This window comes from Cetorhinus maximus, chromosome 16, assembly GCF_964194155.1.
Source record: "Cetorhinus maximus chromosome 16, sCetMax3.hap1.1, whole genome shotgun sequence".
Classification (NCBI taxonomy): Eukaryota; Metazoa; Chordata; class Chondrichthyes; order Lamniformes; family Cetorhinidae; genus Cetorhinus; species Cetorhinus maximus.
In genome coordinates this window covers 36,891,352-36,910,602 of record NC_135894.1, presented here as the reverse complement: position 1 = coordinate 36,910,602, position 19,251 = coordinate 36,891,352, and the positions used below count along the sequence as shown (strand labels likewise).

The 19,251-nt window shown below is 41.0% G+C and overlaps 1 protein-coding gene across 1 annotated transcript in view; it reads left to right on the top strand.

The window, feature by feature from the left end:
* The window catches only part of casq2 (calsequestrin 2), a 54,880-nt gene extending 49,702 nt beyond the window's left edge, over positions 1-5,178 (top strand). Inside the window, exon 11 of the mRNA XM_078559674.1 lies at positions 3,480-5,178. Coding sequence (XP_078415800.1) covers positions 3,480-3,689 — 210 coding nt within the window. The 3' untranslated portion in view covers positions 3,690-5,178. The remainder of the gene's footprint in view (positions 1-3,479) is intronic.
* Positions 5,179-19,251: the final 14,073 nt, after the last annotated feature.

The window sequence follows — 19,251 nt, the reverse complement described above, 5'->3', positions numbered from 1 at the left end:
ATTGCACAATGTTCAGCACCATTCGCGACTCCCCAGATACTGAAGCAGTCCATGTCCAAATGCAGCAAGACCTAGACCAAATCCAGGCTTGGGCTGACAAGTGGCAAGTAACGTTCGCACCACACAAGTGTCAGGCAATGAACATCTCCAACAAGAGAGAATCTAACCATCACCCTTGACATTTAATGGCATTACCATTGCTGAGTCCCCCACTATCAACATCCTTGGGGCTAACATTGACCAGAAACTGAACTGGGCTCGCCATATAAATACTGTGGCTATAAGAGTAAATCAGAGATTAGGAATCCTGCGGCAAGTAACTCATCTCCTGACACCCCAAAGCCTGTCTGCCATCGACAAGTCATAAGTCAGGTGTATGATGGAATGCTCTCCACTTGCCTGGATGAGTGTACAACAATGCTGAAGAAGCTTGACACCATCCAGGACAAAGCAGCCCCCTTGATTGGCACCCCTTCCACAAACATTCACTCCCTCCACACCATCACACAGTGGCAGCAGTGTGTACCAGCTACAAGATGCACTGCAGGAACTCACCAAGGCTCCTTAGATAGCCTTTCCAAACCCTCAACCACTACCATCTAAGAGGACAAGGGCAGCAGATACATAGGAACAGCACAACCTGGAAGTTCCCCTCCAAGTCACTCACAATTCTGACTTGGAAATATATTGCCGTTCCTTCACAGTCACTGGGTCAAATTCCTGGAGCTCCCTTCCTAACAGCACTGTGGGTGTACCTGCACCACATGGATTGCAGCGATTCAAGAAGGCAGCTCTCCACCACCTTCTCAAGGGCAATGAGGGATGGGCTATAAATGCTGGCTAGCTAGCAACACCCACATCGCACACCGAGGACATCCTTCATCATTTTGTGTCACACTACCATCATTATAAACCAGATCGATTCAGATTAGATCCAGCAGCTCAAAACTGGGCATCCATGAGGTGCCATGGGTGTCAACGATCTTCAGCTGTTTCATCAATCACCTTCACTTCATCGTAAGATCAAAAGTGGGGATGCTTGCTGATGGTTGCACAGTGTTCAGTCCCATTCACAACTCCTCATGTAATGAAGCAGTCCATGTCTGGTTACAGCAAGACCTGTACAACATTCAAACTTAGACTGATAAATGACAAGTAAAAGTTCACGCCACACAAGTGCCAGGCAGTGACTGTCTTCAAAAAAGAGCATCTAACCACTCACACTTGACATTCAATGGCATTACCATGCCATCAACAAGGCATCCCCACCATCAACATCCTGGGATCACCATTGACCAGAAACTTAACTGGACCAGCCACATAAATACTGTGGTTACAGCTGGGTATTCGGTCTGAATTGACTCATCTCCTGACTTTGCAATGCCTTTCCACCATCTACAAGGCATGAGGCAGGGGTGTGTTGGAATAGTGTCCTCTTGCCTGGATGAGTGGACTCCAACAACACTCAAAGTTTTATAGCATTCAGGATAAAGCAGCCTGATTGATTGGCAGCTCATCCATAATCTTAAAAAACATATATTCCTCCACCACTGCGGTACCCTGACTACAGCGTGTACCATCTACATGATGCTCTGCAGCAACTCACAAAGGCTTCTTCGACAGCATCCCTTACTGCCCAGAAGAACAAGGGCAACAGCGAATGGAAATACCACTACCTCCAAGTCCCCCTCCACGTCACATGGAATCATGACTTAGAAATATATCATAGTACCTTTATAGTCTCTGGATCAAAATCCTGGACCTCACTATCTAACTGCACTGTGGGAATATCTTCACTGCATGTTCAAGAAGGAAGCTCGCTACCACCTTCTCAGGGCAATTAGGGATGGACAATAAATGCTGGCCTTACCAGCAATGCCCACACTTTCTCAATAAAAAAAATCTCCCTTAATCTTCTCTAATCATCCGCAACCTTACTAATCCTAACCCCCACATAGTCATCTATGTTGTTTATATAAATGATGAATAATAGGGGACCCAGCACAGATCCCTGTGGTATGCCACTGGACACTGGCTTCCAGTCACTAAAGTAACCTTCTGTCATTACCCTCTCTCCTACAACTAAGCCAATTTTGAATCCACCTTATCAAATTACCCTGTATCCCATGTGCATTTGCCTTCTTTATAAGTCTCCCATGTGGGACCTTGTCAAAGGCTTTGCTGAACTCCATATAAACCATATCAACTGCACTACCCTCATCTACACACCTGGTCACATCCTCAAAAAATTCAATCAAATTTGTTAGGCATGACCTCCCTCTGACAAAGCCATGCTGACTATCCCTGATTAAACCTTGCCTCTCCAAGTGGAGATAGATTCTCTCCTTCAGAATTTTCTCCAATAGTTTCCCTACCACTGATGTGAGACTCACTGGCCTGTAGATACCTGGCTTATCTCTACAACCCTTCTTAAATAATGGAACCACATTAGCTGTTCTCCAGTCCTCTGGTACCTCCCCCGTGGCCAGAGAGGAATTAAAAATTTGGGTCAGAACCTCTACGATCTCCTCCCTTGCCTCCCTCAACTGTCTGGGACACAAATCATCCCGACCTGGACATTTGTCCACTTTTAAGCCTGCCAACACCTCCAATACCTTGCCACTCCCTTTGCTCAAGAACCTCGCAGTCTCTCTCCCCGAGTTCCCTACCTTCATCCTCATTCTCTTGGGTGAAGACGGGTGTGAAGTATTCGTTCAACACTACCGATGTCATCTGGCTCCACCCATAGATTGCCTCCTTGGTCCCTATTCTTTCCCTGGTTATCCTCTTCCCACTGATATATTTATAGAATATCTTGGGATTTTCCCTGCTTTTACCGGCCAGAGCTTTCTCATATTCCCTCTTTGCTCTCCTAATTGCTTTCTTAAGCTCCACCTTGCACTTTCTGTACTCCACTAATGCCTCCGCTGATTTGCTTCCGTTGTACCTGCTAAAAGCCTCTCTTTTTCTTCTCATCGTATCCTGAATATCTCTGGTCATCCATGGTTCTCTGGGCTTGTTCCTCCTTCCTATCACCCTAGAGGGAACATGTTGAGCCTGTACCCTCCCCATTTCCTTTTTGAACACTCCACTGCTCCTCTATAGATTTCCCTACAAATAGCTGTACCCAGTCCACCTTGACCAGATCCTGCCTAAAATCCGCCCTCATTGTGGGGTTGGATTTTTTTCTCACTGGATCCAGTGCCTACATGGCGAATAGCTTTTGCTGAGTTATTTGAAGATTATTCTATTTTCTGCTAATGGGTTTTCCTGATGGATTTATTCGTAGACTGACGGCCTAACCATTCCAAATCAATGTGGATATCATTGTAGGATTTAATGTAACATTTGTAGATATATATATGATAATGTCTGTACTTATGTGCATGTTCCAGAAAACTGCTAGTTTGTAACCTTTCCTCATCGATGCATGGTTAATTGTGCTTTAACACTGTGAATTTCACATTTATAACCTACAGGCTGACAGTGTCTGGATGGATATTAGAGATGATGATGATTTACCATCAACTGATGAACTAGAAGAATGGCTCCATGATGTTCTCTCAGGAAAAGTCAATACAGAAGATGATGATGATGCTGACAATGATGATGATGATGATGATGACGATGATGATGATGATGACGGTGATGATGATGATGACAATGATGATGACGACGATGACGATTAATTCTTTAGCTTATTAATAGTTATGTATACTGTGAACAAAAATAATCTAATTCTATAGATAAAAGCAAAATACTGAGAATGCTGGAAATCTGAAACAAAAACAGAAAATGCTGTAAAAACTCATCAGGTCTAGCAGCATCTTTGGAAAGAGAAACAGAGTTAATGTTTCGAGTCCATATGACCCTTCTTCATATGGACTCGAAATGTTAACTCTGTTTCTCTCTCCACAAATGCTGCTATACCTGCTGAGTTTTTCCAGCAATTTCTGTTTTTGTATCTTCTAATTCTACATGTTTAAAGGTAACTGAAATTGATATATTTGTAATTTAAGATGAGGACCTGAAAATGAATGCTAATTCTCATAATGTGTAACCAATACCCTGAGATCAGAGTAAAATTTCAGATATTTAAAATGAAAAATAACTGATTTATAAAACTTTCCCTCCATTTATTTTTTCATCTATATTTTCCTCATTTCCCCTTCCCATTTCTCCATACTTATAAAAAAAGATCTAGCATTTATATTGAGCTCTTCACTACCCCTGGAAATTCTGAGGCACTTTACAGCTAATGAAGTTCATCTGAAGTGTAGTCCCTGTTGTCATGTGAGGAAACATGGCAGCCAATTCGCACGCAGCAAGGTCCCACAAACAGCTATAACATGCTGACCAGATAACTTATTTTTAATGCTGATCTTTTCCATCTACCAGAGAAGGCAAATTGGATCTGGATTTACCATCCCTTAGTACTGCACTGAAGTGTCAGCCTGCATTATGTGCCCAAGTCTTTGATGTAGAACTTGACCCTTCTGCCCTAGAGTCGAGTGTGCTTTCATTGAGCCAAGGCTGACACCTTAAATTATACTTCAAATAATTTTCTTCAGTTGCATAAGGGAAGAACTCATAAGTATTGTTTTGGCCAATACTGCCCTCTGCTCAACTGATAGATGCCACCCAACACTACATTCAATTTGTAGGCACAATCCAACATTAGATAACGATGGGCACTATCCAACATTATATGACACTTGACTGATATGTACTGCTGCTCTAAATTTAACAACTAGATACTGTCCAATGCTCTGAGGTCAACATCATCTAAAGCTATTCTAAATTTAGTTGATAGTTGCCAATGTTCCCTATGCAGTTGGTAGCACTTATTTATAAACTTCTACTAGGTCATATCATTGTTGTTGCCAGGTTTTCTGCTATTGTAGACAATTTTAATCTCTTTTGATCATTTTAATTGCATAATTTTAGCAATAAACATTAGGCATTCATTCTTATGCTTGAATCCACTTAATAGGCATTACTTAACGTTGTTTTATATTGGGCTGTTAAAACACTGCACAATATGTAGAGCTGGAAGATGCTATCCAGTGTTTTATCATTGGCAAATATATGACTTTAAAGTTATTTTGATCTTACATGAGGTGACCAAGAATATGTTATAATGCATTAAAGTGAACAATGATATTATTGTACACTCAAGGTCACTTTTGTCACCTGAGTCAACTATTTACCTCTAAAGCCAAAAACTCCACTGTCATCCTGTCTTAAGCCTTTAAGTTCAATTTATTGCTAAAATAGTGAAAAATGGGACTGATAATGTTCAGGTGTAAATGTAAAGTGAATATATTTGCATAATGTAGTAACTTCGTTTGTTTGTTTTCACCATAGCCTTAGTGGGGCCATTGGCATTGTCCTGCTCCTTCCCTGGCTTTCTTCATGCCTCTCAGTCCACGTCCCAATGCTATCTGTTAACCACCCATCGGATTTTTCTTCTTCCTTGTATTTTTAACCTCAATTTGTCCTTCAATTGTTGCCAGAACAAGGCTGTCAGGTCTTTGTTTCCAGTCTCTGTGCTTGGCTATTCTCTCTATAACTGTACTTAGAAAACCTTTTGATTCCTAAACTTCTACTTTTGATCTAACCCACTCATTTGTCTTTCTGTCCATTCAGCTGCTTCTGAATGTCCTCCACCATACCCACATTACAAAGGCTGTTATCCTCCTCTCATCTTCCTCCTTCAGAGTCCAACTCTCACTTCCATAGAGTGCAACATTCCACGCTAGTGACTGTATTAGGCATTTTCTCAACTTCATGCTGATGCTTTTGGAATTCCAGACACTGCTTAAGTCACTGATCATGCCTCTTGGCATAAATATTTAACTTGGATTTCATTCTTGGATATAACTTTGATGTTTATCATCAAGCCAAGATACGTGAAAATGTCCACTCCCTCTATCACTGTGCTTCCAATCTTAACTTTTCCATTGCCATTTAGAGTCATAACATTGGTATTTGCCTCATTTATGTAATAGCTTTTGTTAAATATAAATTGTTGCACCGCTTGTAGGAATGTCACCCATTTGCCTCCAACTATGTGTTGTGCCTTGCAGTATCAGCTGATAGTGATATCTGTTCTATTGTCTACTCATCACTCACTTAAGAGTTTTGTCTACTAATGACATTATCAAGAAATAACTGAATAATTTTTTTCACAAGCTACTGTAATGATAAATACTTTCATTTGAATTGTACTGTATGTGAATCAGTTGGAATCAACATCATGCCCCAGAACCTAGGCATCCTGAAATCATTACGTTATGGGCATGATTTTACGTCCTGCGTGTGGGCATGTGTCCCGACATCATCGCGCACTCTCGCAATACTTCGGTTGGTGGGCACGCACGCGAGTTGGCAGCGCACCCGCCAACAATTAAGAGGCCTATTAAGGCCCCTAATCAATTAAGTTAAACTTATTTTCACTGCCCGTTCAACCTTTCAGTTGGCAAGCAGACGAATTGCCCAGGCAACCTTTGCATTTTTTAGGAACCCTCATCCATGGGTGGGATGAGGTTTCCAAAAGTAATTAAACAAAAAATAAATTTTTTAAAACATCATTTTTAATATGTCCCTGCTCATGTGACTAAGACACATGTGCGGACATGTTTCTCTCACTTTTAAAATCTTTATTTTTGAATCCACAAATCTTCAGCTCCCTGAAGCAGCTCTGTGATTTCAGGGAGCTTTCCGTGTGCGCTCCCCCATGCATGCACAAACTTCAGCGCTCGCCCTCCTCTCACCCCCACCCCGGCAGCGCTGAGCTCCCCAGCACACCTCTCGCACTGGCTGGCTGTTAATTGGCCAGCCAGCGTGAAATTGCGGTCGGAGGCCAATCGCGGCAGTGGGCCATTTCCCAGCCGCCCCTGGGTACGCCTGCTGCGCCCACTCAACAAATGGAAAATCCTACCCTATGACATGTAAATCCATCCCCTAAAGACTAGTAGACAGTGCACTAGTAGATTCAAATAACACATGCATGGACTGGTTTTACTGCCAGCGCATTGAGAGCTCCCGTTTCTTCCAAACTTGAGAGTCACTATGCACACGCAAGTAAATACATTACACTCAGCACACCTGTAAATACAGACTGATACTAGGTGTTTCAGAGGAAGGCGAACAACATAATGCAAAGGCATGATACACAAATCTGAAGCAGTGCCATCATTGCCACATCTTTCTTTAATTATCTTATTGACGTTACTTTGGCTTGTGAGTACTGTTAAATTCAGTGTCTCCTCCAGACAGGTTGTAGATTATAGCATTAGCATTCATTATTAAAGAGAACCTAGGAAACTATCCATCAATGTTAAGCACGACTTAACTAAAATCTATAGCAAATGATTTTTTAAGGAATATTAAAATGACTTTAATATGTCATTAACTATTCAATGTTATTTTTGTATAAAGTTGTATAAATGTCGGACAGGATTTTCCACTACAGTTATATCTGGGGTGTGAAATCAGTTATGGGCATGTTCTGTCAGAAGTTACAGGAAGGCATTCACCTTAATATGGGTAAATGTTCAGTATTGCTATGATCACAGGAGGTATTTAATATTGAAAGGTTCACTTTAGCCAAGGCAATCAATTACACAGACTATGGCAATATTTTTAAGTAACTTACAAAAACCTTGGGAACAATCCTAGAAGCCAGTGTCCATACAATGTTAGGGCAGGCAAACCCTACCCCCTTTGATAGGCTTCCTAATGCAAGTAGGTCTGCCAGCAGGAGCCCACAGGCAATATATGAAATAATCTGACCCCAAAAGTCAGCTTGGATCAGGAATGGATATATAGGGCAGTGCTGGTACTCCCTCCCTATCAACTATGATCAAAATTCTAGCAGAAATATTAGGTATAATGCTGGAGTATAGGTTCACAACAAACCGCTAAGAATTTTCTGTCATGTTCCTGTTGAGGTTGTTTGATTTTTTATAAAAGTTGTGTAGTTTAACCACAGATGTTTAAAGCTGGCAGAGATGTCACATTATAGCATGTTGCCCCCCCACCACATGTGAGGATAAGAACATTATGCAGCAAACTCTGGAAAGTCATAGTCCTTGTTGGAATCAATGATCTTTGGAAGAATAGAATTCAGGTCCTACAAGTAGAGATCCAGGAATTAGCAGATAATAAGAAAGAAGAACTTACATTTATATAGCACCTTTCATGACTTCAGGATGTCCCAAACTGCTTTACAGCTAATGGGATTGATTCCAAGCAAGATCTCATTACTAGTCAGATTAGAAGGGGAAATGAATGGGTAGGGACGTAGTTTGAAGTGGAAGAGCCCAGAATACTGGGGCATGGGATCAGTTCTGGGACAGGAACAAACTGCAGCAATTAGTCAGTTTACACCTGAACAGAGCTGAGTGCAATAACATTTCACAACAGATTAACCTGAGTTGTGTTCGAGGGTTTAAATTTACATAACGGGGAGTGGAAAATTTAGAGTAGGTAACTAGTAGGGGAAAGGAAGCTTTGTATAGGTAATAACCATATAGTAAAAGCTTAAAGAAGGCAGGATAGGACAAAGGAAAAATGATCAAGCCAAAAGGTGTCAAAAGTGAAGTACATTAATACAAAGTATATAAAACACAAATTGAATCATTATAATAGAACATTAAAGTATAAACTTGAGCAGGCTACAGCTGGATCAGGATTGGCAATTAAAAATATTAATCAGAATCAATATTACAGCATTGGACCATAAAGGATTGAAACATTTTTGGTGTTTGCATGATCAGTACTTTAATAAGAAAGAGAAATAGATTTCAGAATAGATGTGTAGCAACTCTAAGCATGAGCTGGATCTGTTTCAGTGCAATAACATTTAGACAAGCATTGATATCCTCCTTATCATCTTCTAAAGCTGTGTTGTGCTTCCTTTCTCTTCTCTCAGGCTATTCTTTCACTCCATCTATGGAAAGGTTTGCTTGTGGCTATAAACAGTATCTCCCCGCCTATTTCCTGTCTGTCACTACCAACCTAATAATGTGCTGAAAAATCCACCTGGCATTGGGACTCTCATACTGTATCAAACTCTCAAATATGGAGAACTCCCAGCGTAGAAAACAGTACCTTCATATTATATAGAACTAAAGTTCCCATCTGAACAAATGAAAAGTTTTGAGATCCAGTGAGGAAAAAATAAGTCTAAATCACAAAATGTGTTGAATAGATTTTTCTCTGATTATTTATTTTATTTCAATATTTATTCATAACTCCTAGGTCTGAAGCCAAACACAAGAAAACATCAAAAGCTAACAATAATCATCTTATTCTTTCGGGAATGTTTTGCAACTTCCCAGATGTCTGCCAAAGACTCCACTAACTCCCTGCCAGATTCTTTCCAATCAGTTTCTACCCCTGTGACAGCACCAAAACAACCCTAGTTAAAGTCACAAAAAATATAAAACCAGAAAGTGCTGGAATTACTGAGCAGGTCTGGCAGCAACTGTGGAGACAGAAACAGAGTTAATGTTTCAAGTCAAATATGATTTTTTCAGAATAAGTCACAGAAGATATTCTCTGTAACTGTCACCATGGTCACTCATTGTCCCGCTTGATCTCCTAACCCCAGAGCAGAACATCACCTCGGGAGTCACCAAACATTCCATCCTTGGCTCTATCCTCTTCCTCAAATACACTCAGATGACAGTCAATTGTACCTCTTTACCACTGTTTCAATCCTTCCACTGCCTCTGGGCTAGCATGTTACTTGCCCAGGATTCAGTCTCAGGTGAGTTGTAAATTTCTATAGCTAAACATTGGGAAGGCTGAAGCCATTGTTTTTGGTTCCTGTCACAAACTTAATACCCTTGTTACCTACTCCACCCTCCAGCCTGGCCACTGTCTCAGGCTGAAGCAGACTGTTTCAGCATCCTGTTCAATTCTGAACCACATTTCTAACCAATGTTGTTGCCAGCATGAAGATTAACTTCCACTTCTGTAACATTTCCCAACTTCACCCCTACCTCAGCCCATCTGCCTCTGAAACCTTCATTTTAGCATTTGTCACCTCCAGACTCAGTGGGTGGAATTTAAAGCCCTTCCCATGGCGGTGGGAGTGGGGGGAGAGGGGGGGCATTTGATCAGGTGGGAGGGTGGTAGGTGGGGACCCCACCATCTTCCCGCCATTTCCCCAGTTAAGTTTGTGATGGGAAGGCCGGTGGACTGCTCAAACAGCAGTGGTGGAGGAGTCGCCATAGCCCAAAAAAGCAAACCCTGGCGTGTTTTCTTGCGGGCTTCCATGGGGATCCCTCACTCGAAGGTACTCAATGCTCTATTAGGAGACACGGTATTGGGAAGGGGGCCCACTGATAGCCACCTGCCCTTGCTGCCAAACCATAGCAATTCTAGGCCTTGGGTGAGTGTAATACCAGCAGCAGCCACTGCCTCCCCGCTGACACTGCTGATCAATGAAGAGCAGCTGACAGCTCTTCGCGGGCAGGACATCTGCCCTAGGGGTCCCTGATCCTGGGGAAAGCCCATCACTGCTGAATTAATTACGGGCCTTCTCAGAAAGAGGCAACACCTCTCACTAGCCCCCCTGAAATTGCCTCCATTAAACATCACCCAATGACTGGCCTCCTATCATCTATAAACTTCAGCCCATACAAAGCTCTGCTGCCCATATTTTATCATACAACAACTTGTATTACTTATCATCCCTGTCCTCGCAGAGATATGCTCTTGGTTCTCTAATGCCTTCAATTTAAGATTGTACCATTTTAAATACATTTCTGAAATCAACCCCAACCCCCGGTCAGATCTTTACACCCCCACCCAAGTGCTAAATTCCTAGAATGGCTCCTTGTATATCTCCCCCCATCCCACCCCCAACTCTTTGCCCTAAGATTGGCAGCTGTGATTTCTGCCACATACATTCTATTCTCTGTAACTCCCACCCTAAACCTCACTACCTCTCCATCTCCTTTAACACCTTACTTAAAGCCCAACACTTTGACTAAGCTTTAGATCACCCCTCTAATCCCCCCTTCTTTGGCTCTTTCATTCACTCATGGGACATGGAGTGTTGCTTGCAAAGCTAACGTTTATTATCCATCCTTAATTGCCCTTGAAAAAGTGGTGGTAAGCCGCCTTCTTGAATACAGCTGAGAGGCTTGCTAGGCCACTTCAGGAGGTATTCTTCCTTATGCTTCTGCAAAGTCCCTGGGACATTTGCCATGTAAACCCAATTGTTAATTAATAATAAATTACCCGCAATATACATAGTTCAGTTATGAATAATGAATGAATTTCTATTAATACTAAGCATATCCAAATATTAATGGTAATCACTCCAAACATTATACACCATGTGGCTAAGAGCAGTAATTAGTTTGAGAATTGTTTAATATTTCAGGCCTTTATTACCTTATGAATACTAATTGTAGGGGAATTCAGCAGGAAGAAACAAGGCTGTTTGCTGGTAACAGGCTCTAAAATAAGTGTTTAAAATAAGAGTAATTACTTTCTGGGAAATTTTAGATCAAAAAAGGAAGATCCTAGGAATGTGCCCATAGCCCCCGTTCACAGGTCGATTGAATGGCAGTTATATATCTAAAGGCATGTAAAAAGTGTCATGGAAAAGAGAGTATGGGTTTATGTTCACAGTTCACCAAATGGCATGTTTCCCAATGTCAGACAAGTTGTTAGGGGAGGTGCTGAAGAGAAGCATTCATCACTACAGAGGAAAGAAACTAGAAGATTCTTCATTCCTGCCAAACCCAGAGGCAACCATAGAGTTGGCTTGGGAGTTTCTTTTGGTTGAGTGTAAAGCAGCTTGGCTTAGTTAGGTGCCTGATGTGAGAGACCAAAAAGAAAATGAACAAATGGAAACCTATTTTCAGATTCCATACACTAATTTTGTTGGCAAAATTAAAGACATTTTTGTTGAAAATATCTTTATTTCTTATTTAATAAACAGTCATTATTTGAAGCTTGCAAAAGAGGGGAGAGGAAAAGACAGGAAAATTGGCAGATATAGGACATCCTGTTTGGCCCAAAAATGATGGGTCAATAATTCATGAGCTCAGCAGATATGTGAACTGTGGGAGTCATTCTCTATTTTTAAAAATTATTTATATGATGACTCTTTTTGAAAACAAACATCTCAGAAAGCTTTACAGGATGGATTAAAAAGTGAGCATTGAGCAGGGGGTGAGAAGGAAACAGGAATTGGGCAGATAGAAAACACAGAAGAAGAGAATAATTCTTAACAAAATTTTTGAAAAGGAAGTGGTAGGCGAAGGTATTTAGGGAGCGTTTGAGGGAGCAGTGGCTGAAACAACAATCTTTGATAGTGGAGTAGAGGGAAGAAGAAATGAGGAAATATGCAATGTTGGATGACTGGAGAGGTCACAGAGCTGGATAGAACAGGAGTTCCCAATGTTGTTTCTAAGGTCCCCGTCCCAAGCTACAATATTTCCATGGATCCTCCATAACATATAACCTTTTTTATAAGGATGGATCCTGTCAGATGGTGATGGTAAAAACTAGCAACAAATTTGTACACAGCAAAACTCCTGAACAGCAAGTAAGATGAGTCACCACAATGTGCTCCTAAGCTCCAGGTTCATTTTTTCATATAAAAAAAGTTCAACATTCGTGGCAATCAGTACCAAGTTCGAGTGATGCCCCTGGGATTTGGAAGCAAGACCACCCGGTGGCAGTGGGCAGTTTGATCAGCCACCGGGTGCTTGTTAGGCTCTGTAAACAGTTGTGTGGACAAGCACTGATCAGCATGTGAGTAGCGAAAGATGAAGTAATCCTAACATTATTTGGCATTCTTTGATTAATTCTTGGCTCACTTACCCCAAAATGAATGTTGAACTCTACTGGCCCATTACTCGGCTTACCTGATTTAAACAGGGCAAAATGTGAGGATTAGCCAAGTGGGTGCTGGGAAAAGAACTCGCTGCCAACTGGGTTACGTGTGTTGGCATCTCCTCTCTTCCAACATCAGGGGCAGCAGCAATGGCACATCAGCCCAACCTTATAGTTGTGCACTGAACTAAGCCCTCCTTTATCTAGTGGCGGTAAAACAAACATATTGGCTATTTCAAGGTCACATTGTTATTAATAAATGGAGCACTCCTGACATCAGTGGTTATCAGTCTCACTTGTTTTATTCTTGAAAGATGCTGACTTGGCAGACAGAGGGGGAAACTTCTCCCAGACCCCAGTTGATAACACCTAGCACACAGGATACTATGAAATTCTTTGAAAGTTAAAATGAGGATTTCAGCATTGGTTAGACCACGCTTGGAGTAAAGTGAACAGTTCTGGTCTCTCCATTATTAAAAGAATATAGAGGCACAGGTGGAGGTGCAATAAAGATTCACTAGCATATACTGAAAGTTATATCTTTCAGGAAAGATGGAGCAGGCCAAGGATTTTTCCTACTGAAAGGAGAAGACCTGAAGTCTTCAAGATTATGGAAGGGTTTGGTAGGGTAGACATAGAGAACATGTTTTCACTTGCAGGCAAGACCAGAAATAGGGCCCATAAATATAAAATAGTCACTAATAGATCCAACAGGGAATTCAAGAAAAACATTTATACCCAGAGAGTGTTTAAATTGTGGAACTCTCTGCCACAAGGAGTCGTTGAAGTGACCAGGTGATTTTAAGAGGAAGCTAAATAAACACATGAATGAGAAAGAATAAAACGATATTGATTGGTTTAGATTTTAAAAAAGGGTGGGAGAAGGGTCATGTGGAGCATAAACACCAGCAAGGAGTTGTTGGGCAGAATGGCCTGTTTCCGAGCTAAAAATACTATGAACTATATATTAATGTCAATTCACAGGGGCATGAGGAGCCTGTGGTGCTTGACAAGGAAGATGGTGCAGTAGTTGTGGGATTTTGGAAGGGGGCAGGGGCAGCCAAGTTTTAGATTTGACAGAAATCAGCCTTGGCAATAAATGGGATATTGGTGAAAAAACTCAGCTTGGGGTTGAACAGGTTCCTGAAGTTCACACTATCAATTTCATCTCAGGTCACCAAGAAGATTGATGGAGTCTTGGTTAGGTATAAATGAGTAACCGAGGCATTCATGAGGGCATTAGATGATTATTTGAATAAAAACATTGTGCAAGGGTACAGGGAAAAGGCAGAAGAATGGTGCTAAGTCATAATGCTCATTCAGAGAGCCAGTGTAGACATGATGGGCCAAATGGCCTCCCTCTGCGGTGTTACATTATGTGATTCTGTGAAGTTGGCTAAGAAGCAATTGTGATGTGCATCATGTATTTTTCATGTTACAATAATAGCCATATCCAAAAATGTCAATTAGTATTGGTGATACTGTTCAATTTCTAAATATCTGCATTTTTGTTTTATTATTCATTTATGGGATGTGGGCATCACTGGCCAGGCCAGCATTTATTGCCCATCCCAAATTGCCCTTGAGAAGGTGGTGGTGAGCTGCCTTCTTGAACTGCTGCAGTCCCCTAGGTACACCCACAGTGCTGTTAGGGAGGGAGTTCCAGGATTTTGACCCAGTGACAGTGAAGAACGGCAATATATTTCCAAGTCAGGATGGTGAGTGGCCTGGAGGGGAACTTCAAGGTGGTGGTGTTTCCATGTATCTGCTGCCCTTGTCCTTCTAGATGATAGTGGTCGTGGGTTTGGAAGGTGCTACCTACAGAGCCTTGGTGAGTTTCTGCAGTGCATTTTGTAGATGGTACACACCTTGTAGATGGTGCGCTGCCACTGTTCGCCAATGGTGGAGGGAGTTAATGTTTGCAGATGCAGTGTCAATCAAGCGGGCTGCTCTGTCCTGGATGGTGCTAAGCTTCTTGAGTGCTGTTCGAGCTGCACTCATCCAGGCAAGCGGAGAGTGTTCCATCACACTCCTGACTTGTGACTTATAGATGTTGGAGAGGCTTTGAGGAGTCAGGAGGTGAGTTACTAGTCTCAGGATTCCTAGCCTCTGACCTGCTTTTGTAGCCACAGTATTTATATGGCTAGTCCAGTTCAGTTTCTGGTCAATGGTAACCCCCAGAATGTTGATAGTGGGGGATTAAGCGGTGGTATTGAAAACGAATGTCAAGGGGGATGACTAGATTCACTCTTGTTGAAGATGGTCATTGTCTGGCAGTTGTGTGATGTGAATGTTATTTGCTTCTTTTCAGCCCAAGCCTGGACATTGTCCAGGTCTTGCTGCATTTGGACGGGACTGCATTTGCTTCAGTATCTGAGGAGTCGCGAATGTTGCTGAACATTGTGCAATCATCAGCAAACATCCCCACTTCTGACCTTATGATGGAAGGAAGGTCATTGATGAAGCAGCTGAAGATGGTTGGGCCGAGGACACTACCCTGAGGAACTCCTGCAGTGATGTTCTGGAACTGAGATGACTGACCTCCTACAACCACAACCATTTTCCTTTGTGCAAGGTATGACTCCAACCAGTGGAGAGCTTTCCCCCTGATTCCTATTGACTCCAGTTTTGCTAGGGCTCCTTGATGCCACACTACCGTTTGATGACTGTTTGAGGTAGATCATGTTCTGCAACCATCTTGCATACAAATGTTTTTTTTGTGAAGGGTGCACTGTTTCTTGTAATTCATTCATCTCTTCCTATGCCAAGCACATCTGTGCATGATAGTAAGCTGCTCTCAGACCTCTCCAATTCAACTCCAAAACTGGCCATGAGGAATGAATCACAGGAAGGGGAGGTTTAATTACATTTTTTTTCCTCCCTGCATCAATGTAATTGAGTTCCACCTGGTGCTTAAGGTCAGAAATACAGTGATGTATGAGGAAAGGGGAAAAGTTAAAGGCAAGGAATGGTTTGCATTTATATAGTTCCTTATTACTCACTAAAGCACTTTCATGCCAAGGATTATTTTTGGAATGCATATAGCAAGATCCCCAAAAAAGCAATGAGATGAATGACTAGTAATTCTCTTTGTGGTGGTGGGTTTAGAGAAGAGATGTTGCCCAGGAGCTCTGATCTTTAAATAATAGCATGAGATCTTTATGATCCACCTGAATGAACATCATTTTGTTACTGAAGCACTGCCATCCTTTTTTATTAGAATGTCAGCCTAGGTTTTGTGCTTAAAGCCTGGAATGGAGCTTGAACCTACACATTACTGATTTACAAGTGAACTAATCGAGCCAGGATCACACAAATATGGTTCATTGTACAGTAACAGCATTTTGTGGTGCCCTATATTGGTGGCCAACACGCTGTACATATATATATTTAGTAGGTCTCCAAATGGCCATCCTAGACAGAATATGGAGGTGCTGTCCATTAAATAATGTTCTTATAATCTTGTTCTCGCAGCACAATTTTTGAAGCTTAATTTAACCCATTAATTCAATAGTCACACAACATATTTCACATCCTCCTTGGATAGTGTAGTGGTTCCCAAGGACTGCAGGACTGCAAATGTTACACCCCTGTTTAAAAAAGGGGCAAGGGATAAACACGATAAGTATTGGTCAATTGGTCTAATATCAGTGGGCAGAAAATTGCTGGAAACAATTGCCAAGGACAAAATTAATTCTCACTTTGAGAAATATTGGTTAATAAGGGCCAGCCGCATGGATTTATTAAAGGCAAATCATATCTGACGATGATAAAAACAGAGATACCGGAACTACCCAGCAGGTCTGGCAGCATCTGTGGAGAGAGAAATAAAGTTAGCATTTCAGGTGGATGACCTCTCATCAGAGCACTTCGGGTGGAAGGTCATCAACCACAAAAGCCAAAAATCTTTGAAGTTATAACAGAGAGGATTGATGAAAGTGGAGCAATAGTTGCTGTATATATAGACTTTCAAAAGTCATTTGATAAAATACTTCATTACAAACTTATTTGGAGAATGGACACACATTTTATTAAAGGGGCAGTGTCAAGTTGGTTACAAAATTGTCTCAGGGATGGGAGGCAGAGAGTTGCTTTTCTGACTGGAGAGAAGTATGAAATGGGGTCCCCCAGGGGTTGCTATTGAGAGCGTTTATTTTCTTGTTATATATAAGTGACCTGGACCTGGCTATAGGGAGTACAATTTGAAATTTCTGGATGAAACAAGACTTCGCAACATTGTAAAGAACGAGCATGATAGTAACAGATTTCAGGAAGACATAGACAGAACGGCAAAATGGGCAGACACACGGCAAATGTAATTCAATGTGGATAATGTGAAGTGATGTACTTTGGAAGGAACACCAATGGAGAGGCAGTGTAATCTAAATGCTACTATATTGCAGGGTGCAAGAGCAGAGGGACCTGGACGTGCATATTCACAAATCTTTGAAGGTGGTAGGATAAGTTGATAAGGCAGTTAAAAAAGAATATAGGATACTCGGCTTTGTAAATAGGAACATAGAAACATAGATTGTTTTCTATCAGAAGGAGACCATTTGGCCACTCAGTCTGTGTGGCATTTTCAAAAAACAACCTAGTTAGTCCCGCTTCCCTGCTCTTTCCCCATATCCTTGCAATTTTGATATTTCAGCCATCAGAAAAGGTTTCACTTTATTTACTGCATTTAAATCCTTCATGATTTTAAACACTTCTCAAATCTCTTAAGCCTTCCATACTCCTGTACACCAACCCTTTTGCAATTAAGGCCACATACTATTTGCCTTCCTATATGCCTGCTGTGCCTGCATGTTAACTTTCTGTTAATTTTTTTCCTTTATTCAATCATGGAATATGGGCATCGTTAGCAATGTCAGCATTTATTGCCCATCCGTAACCACCCTTAACTGATTGATTTGCTAGGCCGTTTCAGAGGAGAGTTAGGAGTCAAGCACATGGTTGAATCAGATTCCATAGGAACTTTTAAAAGGCAATAGGAAGCATACTTGAAGAGGACTAATTTGCAAGGTTAAGGGCAAAAAGTGAGATTGGGACACTCTTCTAAAGAGCTAGCACAGGCATGATGGACCAAATGGCTCACTCAGTGCTGTAAAATTCTATAACTCGATTCTGTATTATATCCCATTTTACATGGCACCACATGTTGACATTCTTCCCATCCATTAACCATTAGTGTTTGCAAAAGACATTAACTCCTTCTTTCTAGGTTTGCTTACAAGGGAATGGAGCCATAACCTGACTCTCTAAATTCCAGACTAGATAAAGCAAATAGGTTGGAATTGCTCCAGCGATTCTTTCAGGTAATGCTAACTAGTATACACGATGACTAATTTTAACTGGACAAACTTTCCAATCTATTTAATCAGCTTGTACCAATGATACCAGACTTCAATGATGATTATTTAAAGAGCATGGAAAATTTTAGAACCTACAGGTAACTAAATCTATGAATATAGGTATATAATTTACATGAATTTCAAAAGGCATTTGATAAAGTTTCACCTGTATGGTATTCTAAAGATGATCCAAACTCATTAATGACAAATTAGCTAGCTGATTGAAAGCTTGCAAAGAAAGGCATAAAGTAATAATAAATTAAAGGTTTTATCTGGGACAGTGTCTAATGGCAATCTCCAGGGATCTGTTTTAGGCTACTTCTTATTAGCAGGGCATTTCTAATTATATATATGTAAAATGTGCTGTCAGCACCCAGCTTTGTGGCCCAGTAACTACTACAAGAGAGATTCAAAGGAATTTGGCACAAAGGAATATAAGTTGTATTTTAAAGTAGATAAAGATTGGAACAGGAAATGTGAATGGATGCCTGTCAACCAAAGTTAAAAAGAAATGGATTTTGTTGTGAATATTTTCCCTTTATTGAAAATATCTTGCTAATTTAAAGACATTACTAATAAAGGTAACAGGGTCTTCAACAGCAATCAAGACAATTCTTGAATGTGTTCAATAGTTGATTGCCTCCCTTAGGTGACTAGAGGTGTTAAATAGGGTTCATGACGGAGCAAATTACAGATGGTCCGCAGACGGAACAGATTTAATGGGCTAATTTCTTATTTCTCATTCCATTCCTTCCCCACTGTTATATGTGTATTTGTGTTCATCTAGAGATTTGTACAACTGGTTTTCAGCCACTTGACCACTTTGCACTGATAACTATTTAAGGGCAAGGAATGTCTGAGGAAATATTTTTTATGCAAAGTACCCCCACTTTGTAAGGTGAAATAAGTGTATTCATAAAAATGTAAAAACTAAAAGTAATATAATCTTTACTTCCAATGAAAACCAACAAGATAAGGTAGTCTTGCAACTAAACTGCTTCAGTAATAGTTGCTAGCTGAAACATACTGC